This window comes from Rhinolophus hipposideros (genome assembly GCF_964194185.1).
Source record: "Rhinolophus hipposideros genome assembly, chromosome: 4".
NCBI classification, from domain to species: domain Eukaryota; kingdom Metazoa; phylum Chordata; class Mammalia; order Chiroptera; family Rhinolophidae; genus Rhinolophus; species Rhinolophus hipposideros.
In genome coordinates this window covers 52,119,634-52,134,936 of record NC_138050.1, presented here as the reverse complement: position 1 = coordinate 52,134,936, position 15,303 = coordinate 52,119,634, and the positions used below count along the sequence as shown (strand labels likewise).

Below are 15,303 nucleotides of genomic sequence, written 5' to 3'. Positions count from 1 at the left end.
TGTGTTTATAATCGTTTGTGCTTGTTTTACTTCACATCTAATAATATATCAGTGGAATTTACATTCATGAGGAAATGACACAAAGACATGATAAAATGGTCCCCTTTGAAAAGTGCAAGGACTCACAGAAATTGTTGCACACTGCTGGGAGGGCGGCCAATGGGCTCACCTCACTTGCAAACTCCACGCATCATGAAGTGGAACGCCAGGTAGAGTCCTGAAGGCCTTGCTTCACCCCATCTGCATTACAGTGAGAGGGAAGCGTCCCTGGCCCATCTGTACTGGTGAATGGCATTCACAGCAGTGCCAGGCTCGGGACAGCAGCTTTCTAGGCACTGTCTCCTACTGCTCATCACCTTGAGGATTTCATCATCTTGCATATTATCATCACCTCCATTCTCCATTTACAGAAACTACGGCCAAGAGGAGGTAACTTGTGCGAGATAACATAACCATTAAAGGTAACGCCAGTGTGAATCCTGGGCATTCTCACTGCAAAGCCATGTTCCTGATCACCAGCCATGCTGCTGTGCTGTGCAGCGCTTACAGTGCAGTTTCCTTCTGACTCTCTCTCTCCCCTTCAGTCATTTTTTTGAAGATTTCATAAGAAATAATTCTGCCCAAGAATCAACAGGAGGGCAAAATCCTATGCTGCTAACCATCAAAATGAGCTGGGACTTTGGAAACCTCACTTCTTCTTCGTCAGCTCCTCCTGTCAGGTTCCAGAGGCAGGAGGAGCAGAAGGACCATGTGGGCACTGCCCCAGCTATGGCCATTCAGGCCAGCCCGGTTGGGTCCCCTCTCCAGCTTCCGGAGCAGTCACAAATCCAGTCTCGCAGGGCAGCCCAGCAGCTGGGAGCGTCACTCCCACTGGCCTGTGTCTCAGCAGGCCCGTCCTCAGGGGGCTGTGCCAGCAGGGAACCCCTCTTCTGAGCTACTGGAGTCTGACAACCCCAACACCTTTCCTCTGCTCTCTAGTTTTACCTCTGTTTTAATTCGTGTTTATATTCTTTTGTTTTTATAGTCCTCCAATAGCTACATAAACTAAAGAATGTTCTGTTTGATTCTCTTTGTCAATACCTATTTGCCAATATCTATAGTGTTGTTTTTTTCTCTTGCGTGGATCATGACTGATACAATAGCCATTATCAAACCTTATTTTAAAAGGACCCTCTTAAGAATTATTTTTCTAAGATTTTAAGTAGATTAAGCATATCTCACAGTGACTGACATCCAAAATGTTCAACTAATAATAACATACCTGACCTACAAGTCCAAATGAACGGTCTAGACTCCTCTGGTCCGTGTATTTTCTGATTTTATTATGTAACCATCCCAACTCAGAAAGTCTGACTGCTGTGTCCCTCAAAGACTTATTTAGATTTGCCTAAAAAGTAAACATATCAAGAGCAAGAAATTAACACAAGCATTTTAATTATTATTTTTCTTAACCATGTGTGCTTTTAATATTATAATTCTTAGCCTTCAACATATGACAATTAAAAATATCATAATTAAAGTGAAAACAATGAGATTCTGGGAAACAAAAAGCATCATGTAACAGGCAGGGAAGTAAAACACATTTCCGAGGAAATGTTAAGCTTGAGCAGCATCACCCCTAAGAGTGAATGGCCGTGGTCCCCAGCGTGGCAGGGACTGTCTATGATGTCAGCCACCTTGTGAAACACCTGAGAGTCTCAGAAGTAGACAAGACATCAACAAGCAGGGGCTGTGGAAAAGGCAGATTCTAGAAGTTGAAAGCAAAAGCAAGCAGAGGCGTTTGCTGTGAAATCCTGTGTCAAGAGCAAAGATGCCAAGCCATACTTGTCCCTCAGGTACCTGTGACATCACCATCACAGGATGCAGAAATCAGCTAAATGGGATGGTTGCATCAGGGAAAAACAAGGAAAGAAAGAATGCAAAGGAAAGGAAGCAAAAAGACGGAAAGGCTGACAAAGGTTCCCATAACAAGATTACAGAAGTCACAAAGTACACAGGGAAATATAAACCAGAACTTAAGAGTGCAACTTGATTGGTACACACGATTTTGTAAATCCAAGCCTCATTACCCCAGTAATACATCACAAATTAATAGCTCTTATCTGGTCTTAATCACTTTCATCTTTTCTTTTTGAATATTTTAGATAGGGTTTTAGCAACTATACCTTTCCCTCCACTTTGTAACAGTTTTCAGTGTTGCTCATCTTGATGTTTTTGCCATCTATGCCCTGGAATACGTACAAAATGTCTCTGATAAGGGCTGCCTCAGTAACTTCCACAGTACCTGTAAAATGGTGTTTATAAGAGATTAATTACTGAACGACACATTTTAAGATGAAATAAATATTATGACACAATTAGTTTCAGATTATATATTTACAACCAGGACAAAATTTAAAAACTAAATACATGAGCTTAAGATAGAAAAGAGAGTATGAAGTTATTAGAAACAAGAATTTTCTGAAAAGGATATGGAGGTCATGTAATTTCTTATCCAAAAACTCTTTTAGAAAGACAATGCAATATGTGGAAATTTATAACCAAGAGGCAGGACAAATCTATCACAAAGGTATGGATAATTATTTCACAGATGGTGTTTAGAAAAAGTGGCTTATTACACAGCAAATGTATAAACCTTGATCCATTCCCAACACTACATAAAAAGGAGTTAATAATGTAGCAGCAAAGTTATTTATAATTTCCATAAGCCTTGGAACAAAAGCCAAGTCAGAATTTTAGGTATTAATCAAAATAATGACAAGGAGACAATGCCCAGAAATCCAATATATCAGCAAGAGGAGAAAGTTACTCAGAATATACAGCTGGGAATGAGCACTCTCAGAAACAGGCCAGCATGGTCAGAAGGCGAGGACAGGTTTACATTTCAGTCATGGGGATAATATTCTATAAATAACAATTACATCAATTTGCTAGTAGTGTTGTTCAACTCTTACCTATCATTATTGGCCATTTTTATCCCACTGGTGCTTTCTTCCTTTGTACTAATGCTCTTCTGGATTAATCAAGCATATTTTCAAGTCCTATTTTATCTCTAAGCTTTGTGTAGTATATAGGTTTAAAGGCACTGGTTGGGTATCAGGAGTCACAGTAAACAAAAAGAAAGAAGCAGAGAACAGTATTCTGACTGTCTATAAACTAGCTTCTAAGCCCAAGCGCGCACAGCTGTCATGTGTCACAGGACAGACAGAGGCTGGTTAAGGGCAGCTACAAAGAGGCAGGCCAAGCTATGTATGAGATGTCCTCACAAATCTAAATGACACTGTTCATCCTCCCATCCTACACAAGGACAGAAAAAAGCTGGAGGAATTTCAGAATCAGTAGGTTATGAACCAACAATCGAGCCCCTTCTATTTTCAGGATACTCATGGTCCAAACACTGCTATTCATAGTGTTCTCATGAAAGAAACCCAAACTTCCTTTGGACTCTAACACAATTTTAAAACTCTCAATGAAGCATTCATTTAACCATCAAATAAATCTTCAATGAGTTTCTTCAATGTTCTAGGCACTATGCTAGTTACTAGCACAGTGAACACAACAGAAATAGCCCCTCCTTCATGGAACTTAAACTGTGGTGGGAGACGGTAACTTATACTAGAGGGACTGATCCAGCCTGGAGATACTTTCCCAGGAAGAAAGGCAGAATAAAAACAGAGAAGGGCATGTGATGAAGCAGAGAAGAGAGATCCAGATGGAGGAAACCACTCAGACAATGATCTGAAAACTGGATGGCGCAGGGAATACAAGGTCAGGGTGACATGGTTGAGAAAGCCAGACTTCCCAAGGTGTCACAGACCATATTTAGGATTCTGAACCTCATCATGAGAAGAAGCCACTCAAAAGTATTATAGTAAGCGGGGATTCCTGATCGATATTGTGAAATAAGGGAAGCATAAATTCTAAGTGTTCTAAGAAAAGCTATATTGAAGCATATCCTTACTTACCACCTGTATCCCCTTCTCTCCTTGGCCTTGTCACGTTTCGAGAAGCAGTGCTGGGAATACCTTTTGAGGTAGTGGTTTGAAAAGAAGGCTGGTTTGCAGTTAAAGTCCATGCAAGACGTGACCCCAACTGCTGTCGAAGACAGTCTCCTACTCCTGGAGTTTGATGAGACTGTCTAAAAAAAGGAGCATTTTGTATCATCAAATACCCAGGCTATTCACTGGAGATACAAAAACACTTCCAGAAATTTTTCTTATATTACTCTACTGAATTGTATAATCTTGTAAATCTGAGACAGGCAAATGACTTAACCATACCCACATATATATATATCAACAACGATCAGTCCAAGGCCACCTTGGGATTCTTAACGGGCATTCATTCAGGTTCTTACTGCCACCTCCACACATATTTCTTACCATAAAAATCAAAATTTACTTGACTTTTCTTTTGAACACATGACATACGTCCCATCTAAAACCACTTAGAAATTCACTAATTTTAACTTCAATATTAACACCTATCATTCACTTAACATTTGTTGAGCACGGGAGTTAAATCTGAAATACTGTCCCTCTTTCCTGTCCTCACTTGTCTCCCAGCCTCCATGGTGCTCAGTATGAAAAGACATATCTGATTTGCAATTAATTTCAAAACTGTAGAAACAAAATCTAAGGCAAAAGCACATCCAGTACAAGTCTGCTTCTAATAATTTGGAGACTATGTCAAAGATACGCTTTGAAGATCTAAGAACCTGATAGCTGATTTCTAATGACCTCTGTTTTGACTACTATAACGAAACTATCACCTCCTGGGACTGCAAAACACAAACATGAGAATCTCAATGGCACGACTGCTTCCAAGTGGCAGAGTTCTGATTTCCCACTGGTATAATACTGGTGGGTCCATCTATAATCCATTGATGAAGTAAGAGAGGAAAGCAAAACCTGCAACAGCTCTTAACTTTTTTCCACTTTCAATGGGGTAAAAAATCATCAACAACAACTACTAAAATTATGTCTCTGAATACAGTTCTAAATTTAAGAGAAAAATTCTAAGAGACCACTTCTGTTCAAAGTTCTCTATACAGCTTTTTTCATATCATGATAATAATTATTTCAAATTTTAAGGTGAAAATGAGAAAGTCTGTTTCTTAGCTAGAATACGAGTTTGAGACTGAATTTGTAGAATGTTATGCTGTCTTTCTAGAACTCCTGTTACCATTTATAACACAGGTGTGTGGTAAACACATCCCATTTTCTAATAACGTGAACATAATTTTATTGAGTTACACAATGCTTTATAATTATATTATGATTATGTGGAAAATATCATTTGATGGTGAGTCCTTGGTCAGTGTTGTTCTGGAAAAATATCTACTTGGTGATAGTCTGCTTTCCCGTGATTTCTTGGAATGAATTATGCATAGAAATGTGTATGTAGAAAAAAAACAAAGAAAAACAAAGTTCTAAGTCCATTAATACACTGGTACCTGTTGATTCTCAATCATAAATTCTGTACTTCCTCAAAACGTAATTAGATTTGACAGCAGGTTGAACTGCAAAGTATGTAACATATTACTGGTGTGTTAGTGTAATTCTGCATCTTAATTCACTTGCACTGTAAGAGGCCCTAAATCTTAAAGATCTCAGAACTTGAGGATGACAGCTTTATTTTATTTTAAAGTAATAAAATAAAATATTTTATTTTATTTTATAAATAATATAAAATAAAATGTTCTCTTCATGAACATTTGAAGAGAACAACATCCATCAATGAAGGAGACAATATTCACTGAGAGATAAACATGAGACTACAGCAAGAGAAATGTCAATCAGCTCCCTCAAAGGGAAGGGCCTTGCATATCAGGCTTCTGACCCCGGTCCTTGACATGTGCATTAATAGCTCAAGAGTTGGCCAAAAAACTATAGTCAACGAAGATTAGATGTGGAAAGAATTCCTATCTGAAACGGGATTTTTCGGAAGAGTAAAATCCAAAGAGAAAGCATATCAGACACAGTGGCCAGGATATTCCTGTTACATAACAGGCCTCGGTGTTTTGTCATTTCAGTGAACACAAAATGCCTGAAGGAAAGCCTGGGGATTTTCCTGTGTCTGCTTTTTCAGGAACCTATGCATGTAAGCTTGACTTACCCCGGAAGGAGAGACTGTGGTGTGGGGGTCGGGCCATTGAGGGCGTACATGCTTATACTGCTAATGCCGCTGCTGCCCATGCTGCCAGCGCTCTGCGCTGACTGGGTGCTGCGCTCCTGGTAGTTCAGCGGGAGAGACTGCGGCCTGGCATAGTAGTAGGGGGTGGAGTGAGCATCTCGTGGCAATGCTTGAGCAAACAACGTGGCGTAGCTAGAAAACTGCAAACAAATGAAAATGAATTAAGCACACAGGGATAGCAAATTACAGAACACTTTTCCCAGATCAACGACGATAATTTATATCAGGTTTTAGTTCTATTTCTGTAATTGGATTTTGCACTTATTAAAAAATAAATCAGTTGTTATACTTTTAAAATACGTCAGAACTGATCAAGTTTTAGAAAGTTTTCTGAACTCCAAAACTCCCACATGGTCTGATAACAAACACTTTATTCAGAATCTATACAAACTAAAACTCAAATAATTACTAAAATATTTTTAAAAGTTTGGCATTCTTATATAGTGAAAGCGTGCTCATTACTCAGAATAAGGCTTTAGAGATAAATAGGACTCTTTCATCCACGTTCTTCAACTTTTTAAGCACTGACATTTCTGCAGTAGAGTATTTTATTATAACAGACTCTCTGACACACGGAGCAGCCATATTGCTTTTCAAGCACTACATCGGTCAAAAACAACCCGTGTAACAAGTTTTCACTGGAGTAAAAATAATCAATGTTCATGATATCTGAAAACACAAGAAAATCCTAAAAAGTCTTCTGACTCATAAAGAATTATACAGTTGTGATATTACGAACTTCTCACAGTAAAAATTTTGAACACTCATAGTTTATGCTCCATTTAACTGAACACTGTCATATCTGAAAAACAATTCTGAAAAATATCTTAAGGAAACACAGCACAACGACTCTTAAAATTGTCTTTAAAACAAAAGAAACAAACAAACAAATCTCTTGGCCTTCCGAAAGCCCAGAAAACTAGACCAGTTTCCTTGTTTTACTCATATTATTTTCTTAAGTACAGAAGCCAATTCCTATCAAAATTTGGCATGACTGTGCCAACCCAAAGATGCAAAGTGTCCTTTAAAAAGGCACTGAGTTGATAAAATAGAGCCTCTCACCTTGTTTGGCTGCTTGCGTGGATCTTCACTAAGGCTTAGCAAGAGGTAGAGAATTGACCATTTATTTTTCAAAATTCCCTGTTTAAGAAAAAAAGCATTAATAGAATAACTTAGTACTACTTTCCTGTTTTATCCTCCTCTCTCCTAAATTATCCTTATTTCCAAAACAGAATTGCATTTTAAAATTCACATGGTAACATCAACTCTAAATTTGTTCATTTTTCAGGCATTGCAAATAGCACTATCCATCAGAAGGCTAGAGATAATGTTCTCAAGAGGTAACGCCCTTGGAGCCTTGAACCCCCTGAAAACTAACTCTGAAGTCCCTAATAAGATGTATTTTTAAATTACGCTATTCCTGAATAACAGTATTTCCCCCTTGAAATAATTCTTATAATAACCAACTTCCCAAACATAGTGATTATAAGAAAAATGCTATCATAAAATATGTGATGCTTTTCTCCTCCCTTTATCAATGTCCCATTTACACCACAAAATAAAATATTATATTAAAAAATAATAATAATAATTCTAAAGTGTGAGATGTAAGTTTTGGCATCATGCATAACTCAACTCAAGGTTTTCAAGCTCTTAGTTGCCAGGAAAACTAACCCCTAGGTCTCTCTGTAAGGTTAACCTGCAGATTTCATTAATTTCCGATTGCCTATCACTCTGCCCTGAGGCACAACCTGTAACGGCAGCCCACCCTCAACACGTGTCACCCCGAATTTACAGAGCAGTCTCCTCTATTCATACAGCATTACCTTTTGGATGCACAGGCTATAATATATAAATAGCTTTATTTACAAAACAAATTATGGGATGGTTACTGACATTACGTAAGTTCTTCATTATATAAAATATTCCTTGAAAGTTTCTTTAAAGATTAAGCTCATTCTAGGTATTTAAATTATGGTCTAACTTTAAAAAAATTGATTTTCACAGAACTTTGCAGAAACAACAAACTCCCCAGCTGGAGCAACACAGGTAAGAAAGAGGCCCAGCCCCGACAGAGTCCTCAGTTCAGGGATAAGTAGACAAATGGGAAAACACTTTGGTATGCTAAATTACATTTCAGACAGGAAGACCACTCAAGTGTTCCAGGCTCGGGAAAGGACTCCCAAAGGAGACAGTAAGTCTCTTAGAAGGATGGGTGGTGCAAAGGCAGAGAAGGGACAGGCATGGCCTCTTCAGGGAACTGAAAACAGCTAAATGTGGCTGAAGCTAAGCACGGGAATGGAAACTGAAAATGGAATGAAGGATCAGATCGAAAAGGGCCTTGTATGCTATACCAAGAAATTTGGATTTTAAGCTGAAGACAACAGGCAGCCTCTGAAGGATTCCATGCAGGGGAAACTAGACCCACTGACAGTCCCACTGACTACAGGGGAGACAAAACAAGACACACAGGGCCTCCTTAGGAAACTGCAGTCATCTGGAGGGGACATGACCAGGGGCTGAGCTGGGATTCAGTACCTGCGTACCTACTAAAGTAACCCTGACAACCCACCACGAGCTGGACCTCCGAGGCTGTGACTCCCTTGGGGAACAGGACAAAGGAGATAAACCTTATCCGTTTGTCTCCAAAGACCTACTTTCTACCAACCCTGTTTCCTTTAAGCATTAGAGCGCAGTCAGTCAGTCAGCAGCAGCAGCTGCTGCCATTTCAAGGAGGCCTGCTGGGCCAAGGCCTTGCACACATCATCTCCTGCAATCATCACAACCACGCGGAGACGCAAGCTTTATTCTCCTCATTCCATAAATGAGAAAAAGATAACTTAATAACAAATAACTTAATGACAAAGCTATAGGCCAGGAATCAAATCAAGGTCTGTCTGACTCCAAAGGGACAGGGGAGAGGCATACATGAGAGGAATAATCAATAAGACTTGGGGACAGACCAAATTTGGGGAGAGAGGTGGAGTCAAGATGACATCCAAGTTTCTAGTCTGTGGCAATAGATGAATGGTATCACATTCACCAAAAGGGAGAACACGGAAGGAAAGCAGTTTGTTTGTGGGTGGATGTGAATGGATGCCTCGAGGTAGGAAATTTAAATTGTCTGCTCTTTTCAGTTTCCAGGACACCAAGCGGCAAGCCCCTGTGACAGTTTCCTCAGAGGTGTCTGCATAAAATCGCCAGCAGGCCTCAGGAAGATGGCAGCCATTCTATCTGTGCAGCAAGAGTCTGGGTTACATCTCAGCTGTTTCAGAAAAGTAACGATTTTCCGGGGTGGTGAGTGGAGACAAAAATGAACAAAACTGTACAAAAGAATCAGCAAATGACGTGTTTAAAAGTGGTGGCAGCATTTTTTTTCACATAGGAGCCAGGATCAGTGTGCTCAAGAATGTTTGATAGAGGGACCGCGAGGGGGGTGTCACTGTGCAGAGGGACAGGGAAACGAGGTGGTGAGCAGGGAGGCGCCACCGCCAGCAAGGGAAACACTACCAAAGATGAAAGCAGACTTACAACAGTGACTCCAAGTGTATCAAGTGAAATTAACGAGTCAAAATGGGCAGCAAATAAATTTAAGCTTATTTTTCCGAATAAAGAGGAAGACATGAAAAAATAATGAGTTTAATTACTAGCAGCATTAGGCAAAACTCAGTGATTTTTATTGTAACATTAACCTAACATATGTTGAGGAAAGTGTTCAACTTCTCTGGATGTCACTTTCTTCTCTATAAGAGGCGGGAAACAGCTAGATGAACTAAGTTCCCTTACAGTCAGAATCACAATAATCTCATCCTAGGACTCAATTAATTTATTGGTGTATAGGCTGACAGTCTTTTGTAAAATTAACAGGTTCGAAAAACCACTGTGTCCAAGTATCAACATCCGATCACAAAGTCTTCAAAATCAATTTTAAGTTATTCGCTATAACAGTATAAATTAGGACCTGATGAACAATGAAGTGTATCAACAAGATAAGCTTGTGCTGTTATACCAGCGTGCTTCTTCCCAGTAATGGAATCAAGGCTTCTGTAATACACACTTATTGTGTACATAAGTCTGATTACTTTCCCAATATAGCTTCATTCAGCTTTATAAGCATTTAATTGAGCATTACATCCAGCTAAAACCTACTTCTAACATTAAAAAATCTTTTAAAAAGTCAAACGCTATCTACAATTAAAAGCTTTACTCAATATAGAAAAGTTTAATGATACCACAAAAAATTGTTCAAATGTTCGCAGATCACTCTAGTAGCCTCTGGAATGGCTTTGAGAATGCTTGTCATACCTGTGAATGAAGTTTTCTGTGGAGTTCTGAAAACAATGCAGCATCTGCTTCTCTTCTTTGTCGAATAACTGTAAAGTTAGAAAAGAAAATAAGCATGTTAATCACATACACCAAAATTCACTTTTATGATACTATTTCACCTACAATAACCAACAACTCTGATGTCTGAAAAGAATCCTGAGCTTACCTAAGAATCAAAAGAACTAGACGATGAGTGAGTGACATTTCAGCTTCATGAATTTCATCAAGTCGTGTAATCTCTCTGACATTTGTAAAATATGGACACTTTTCGGCTAGAACCAAATAGTTTATGTGAAAGTTAACTAAAGTAATAGAAATGATGAGATCTTTTAGAGTCTATCTACAAATATTAAAGAGTCCAGTGAAACACTCTACCATCAGTTTAACTACGTAGTTAATAATGGCTACTTACCTGGAGCGAGGGATAAGAAGTGAAAATACCTTTGGAATCCTCAATTCAAAGGGCAGTACAAAAACTATACCATTCGTAATAGTTTGACTTAAAAAATTGCACATTCTAAGCATTTTTATTAACATATACAGCAAAATTAATAGTCAAATACTGTTCGAAAAAAAATTAAAACAGCGTATCAGCTAATTTGCATCCATTAATTCATTCTATTAGCAAATATCTTCAGAGGATTGCCCTGGTTACAAATGAGAAGTCCATGCTCTGCTCTGTGCCGTGGAGGAGGAGACGACACACAGGATTTGGGCCCCCTGAGGGAGGAGACCCCGCTGTCCACACCTACAGCACTGCACACACCATCTGTGCTCAGGTGCCTGTCAAACAAACCCTGTCACACCACTTCTGATAGCTAACTTACAGCTTCAGTACCGTAGTCTCAACGGAACCTTTGTGTTGACTTATCACAATTTAGAAGGGCTGCTTTCTTAAAATTTCATCAACCAAGCTCACTTAGTGGTACAAGTTCAAATTCATTTGTAGAAAGACAATGACTGACAAGCCTTCTTCACATTCATCAGCTAGGAAAAGGTGTTGGTTATCATGTACCGATTGTATGAACCACATACCGGAAGTTACATTATCCTAATCATATCTGCACTTTTGAGTTTTCCTATGCCGAAAGGTAAAGCTATCTTTAAAATGTACCATCACAAAATGCATCCAATAAATCTAGTGCAACTAAAATTTAATACACTATCTTTTAAAGCTTATATAAAAATACTCCAAATAAGCACAACCATGAAATTAAGTGGCATTTTTTCCTACTGAATGAGACTGACTTTAATTCATAAATATCAAGTTTGTCATAGGGCAATAAAATAGTAAATAATATAAACAAATAAAAATGAACACGGAATTTTTACCAAAAAAAGTTTCATCTAACAGATTGCTAAACAAAGCAAGACAAATCCTGAGTTACAATGTACCCCATTTACCAATGTGGAAAATTAAGAAACTAACAGGTGTTAAATTTTATCACTCATGGTGAGTTTTGCAACTTGTTTCAGTATAACAACATGAGCATTTTATACATGAAGTCAGCCATATATAATGGAAAATTAACTTTTTTGTATTAGTCCAGAGGGCGGCACTACCATAACTCAACTAATTCAATATACCAAAAACTGTTATCAAATTTCAAGAATGTTAAACTACAAAAACTATGTCTAAGAATTATTGAAAAATGATAGGTCAATAGAGACCATCACACAAGAGGACTCTCATTTTAACACTCTACCAACTATAGCTGGGCCCCATCAGCGCTGGGGACTCTGGGAGAAGTGCTGGCAGGAGTACCCAAGAGAAGCTGTGGACGCCTGGTGGGAACAGGCACAAGGGGCAAACTGCATCAATATACACCAAGTCTTAGTTCAAAAACACAGAAGATACACAGGAAAAAGATTGTATTGTGTTACAGCTTTTCTCTTAAAAAAAGAAATTCCAAGACTTCCTTGCAATATTCATTGCAACAATGTAGCTGTCAGTTCTTTAACTCTAAATTTAGACAAAGTTTGCTTTTAGCCACTACATGTATGTGTAATATGCTCACCAGGAGGCCCTAAACTGTAAATCTGTAAAGAGAGTTGTCTGTTAATGTATTTATAGTACCTAGTAGTCGGGGTTCTCACTAATAATCTAAAATGTAATGTAATCTAAAGTCTAAAACACAAAAATAATCTAAAATGTAATAATCACCAGGGTTCAAGAAAAGAGTATAGTGTTGTGTTCAGTGTTATAGACAAGAAAGGAAAACAAGACAGCGGCTCCGAGCGACGGGTGGTGCGGACGCAAGGTCTAGGAAAGAGGAACAAACGCATAAAGACATGGCGCGTGGCCCCAAGAAGCATCTGAAGCGCGTAGTGGCTCCAAAGCACTGGATGCTGGATAAACTGACCGGTGTGTTTGCTTCTCGTCCATCCACCGGTCCCCACAAGCTGAGGGAATGTCTCCCTCTCATCATCTTCCTAAGGAACAGACTGAAGTATGCCCTGACAGGAGATGAAGTCAAGAAGATCTGCATGCAGCGGTTCATTAAGATCGATGGCAAGGTCCGAACTGATGTCACCTACCCGGCTGGGTTTATGGATGTCATCAGCATCGACAAGACCGGAGAGAACTTCCGTCTGATCTACGACACCAAGGGTCGCTTTGCTGTTCATCGCATTACACCCGAGGAGGCCAAGTACAAGTTGTGCAAAGTGAGGAAGATCTTTGTGGGCACAAAAGGAATCCCGCATCTTGTGACCCACGATGCTCGCACCATCCGCTACCCTGACCCCCTCATCAAGGTGAACGACACCATTCAGATTGATTTGGAGACCGGCAAAATTACTGATTTCATCAAGTTTGACACCGGTAACCTGTGTATGGTGACCGGAGGTGCCAACCTGGGAAGAAGTGGTGTGATCACCAACAGAGAGAGACATCCTGGTTCTTTTGATGTGGTTCACGTGAAAGATGCCAATGGCCACAGCTTTGCCACCCGGCTCTCCAACATTTTTGTTATTGGCAAAGGCAACAAACCGTGGATTTCTCTTCCCCGTGGAAAGGGTATCCGCCTCACCATTGCTGAAGAGAGAGATAAGAGACTGGCAGCCAAACAGAGCAGTGGGTAAAGTGATGTCTAGGTGACAAGTTTGGAAGAGCCTTCGTCTCTAATTAAAGAGAATATAGCATAGTGATAAAAATAAAAAAATAAAATTAATAAAGGCACATTACCTACCAGTAAAAAAAAAAAAAAAAAAAAAAAAAGAAAGGAAAACAAGCCCTTACAGGATAAATACTGTATTTTTGCCCCTCTACCTTAAATAAGACACACACACTAAGGAACACCAAGGCCTGACTCGTATCAGCAGACTCATCATTTCAAACTTACATTGCTCATCAAGCTCTAAACATGCAGATGTAGCCATGGCCAGATCCAGTTACTCTCAGGCCACAGTCTCAACTCTACCACCAGCTACCTCACCATCCAGCTCAGTCACACAGCTCTGATACAGGACATCCACAGACCACTGGCCAAATACAGTTAATAATGCAACACCTCGGTTAGGAAACTGTGCCATGAAGAACAGATCTCCTAGGTGTCATTTACCAGTTGGCCAAATGGAAATAAGGCTAACACCCATTTCATTTGTGCAGTTTAACAGTTAGGCCCCAGCAGGGAGATCACTGATCTTCATGGTAAGTCTGTTTTTCAGGAAGCTGGAGCTGGGCTCATAGAGCCACGAAAACTTTGAGGAGCGGGGAACTGGCCACTGGAGAAAAACAGCTCTGCAACCAAGACCAGAGCAATTCTCATACGTGGGCCCCCATGCTCAAAGCCTCCCTTCCCTTAGACACTCCTGGGGTACAGAGGGGTGGCAGAACCCCACTTTACACAGAATGCATTAGCAACCAGGAGATAATCAATGGAAATCTTTCTTCTCTAAGGTAACCATATTTAAGAAAGCTTTCAGTATCATCTCAGAATTAAAATGTTCACATAGTAAATTCTAAAGTACTATACGTTTGGATATTCACAATCAATAAGCAACTCACTGAGAGTTGTTTACTGCCAAGACAGTAAGTGTTCTACGTTATCTGGTCAAAAGGTGCATAATATTAAATACTGGAAGTCACATGATAAGCAGGAAGTTATTTAAGCTCTTTTATTAGATTGGTGCGAAATTGCAGTTTTTGCAATTTTCAGCCTTTTAAACCACAATTACTTTTGCACCAGCCTAATATCTTCCTCACACTCTTAAACCAAATTGTTGTTGTAATAGTATCTAAAACCATCCTCTTGCACTATGTTCTAACAAAACACAGAATTGAGTTGTCCTTATTTTTAACATATATTTTCACATATATGTAACATTATCTTAAGTAAAATGTGCTTGGGAACTACATATATACATATATATACTTTATATGTGTGTGTGTGTGTGTGTGTGTGTGTACAACTACGTATATGCATATATGTGCATACAAATATATTTTTTAAGCTTTAACAAGTTTAAGAAACCAAAAATGAGAACATTAAGGAAAAATACGTACGTTCTTTCTTGATTTTTTCAGCTACTAGAAATTCATCTCTTTCAACAGTCGGGGCAAAGTTGCTGCCAATAACTCGCACAGCATACTGGAACTGTTGGGCAACATCAGCTGAAAGGTAAATAAAAGGATGCAAATTACTGCCAATCAGGTTAAATTCTGATCACCTGAAGCTTCCACTGAAAAACAGTGGACTGGGCCCATATATCTACCATCCACCTTCCCAAGGTTTCAACTGAGAGAATGGAAAAGCTGTTAAGAAATTGAATCAAAATGAA

At 39.2% G+C, this 15,303-nt stretch overlaps 2 protein-coding genes across 2 annotated transcripts in view; one reads left to right on the top strand and one right to left on the bottom strand.

The window, feature by feature from the left end:
- Positions 1-15,303, bottom strand: part of TUBGCP3 (tubulin gamma complex component 3) — an 86,178-nt gene that overhangs the window by 57,232 nt on the left and 13,643 nt on the right. Inside the window, exons 2-8 of the mRNA XM_081046357.1 lie at positions 15,029-15,136; positions 10,501-10,568; positions 7,258-7,335; positions 6,118-6,335; positions 3,966-4,138; positions 2,166-2,284; positions 1,262-1,387 (exon numbers count right to left, since the gene is read on the bottom strand). Of these exons, the coding sequence (XP_080902483.1) occupies positions 1,262-1,387; positions 2,166-2,284; positions 3,966-4,138; positions 6,118-6,335; positions 7,258-7,335; positions 10,501-10,568; positions 15,029-15,136 (890 nt within the window). The remainder of the gene's footprint in view (positions 1-1,261; positions 1,388-2,165; positions 2,285-3,965; positions 4,139-6,117; positions 6,336-7,257; positions 7,336-10,500; positions 10,569-15,028; positions 15,137-15,303) is intronic.
- On the top strand, positions 11,757-13,663 carry LOC308496733 (small ribosomal subunit protein eS4-like). Its single transcript, XM_081046358.1, has one exon. It carries the CDS (start codon positions 12,814-12,816, stop codon positions 13,603-13,605), a length of 792 nt encoding a protein of 263 aa, XP_080902484.1. The 5' UTR covers positions 11,757-12,813; the 3' UTR covers positions 13,606-13,663.

Bases quoted from the DNA above. Each gene is read 5' to 3' on its own strand.
- LOC308496733 (XM_081046358.1), top strand. From the start codon at position 12,814: ATGGCGCGTGGCCCCAAGAAGCATCTGAAGCGCGTAGTGGCTCCAAAG.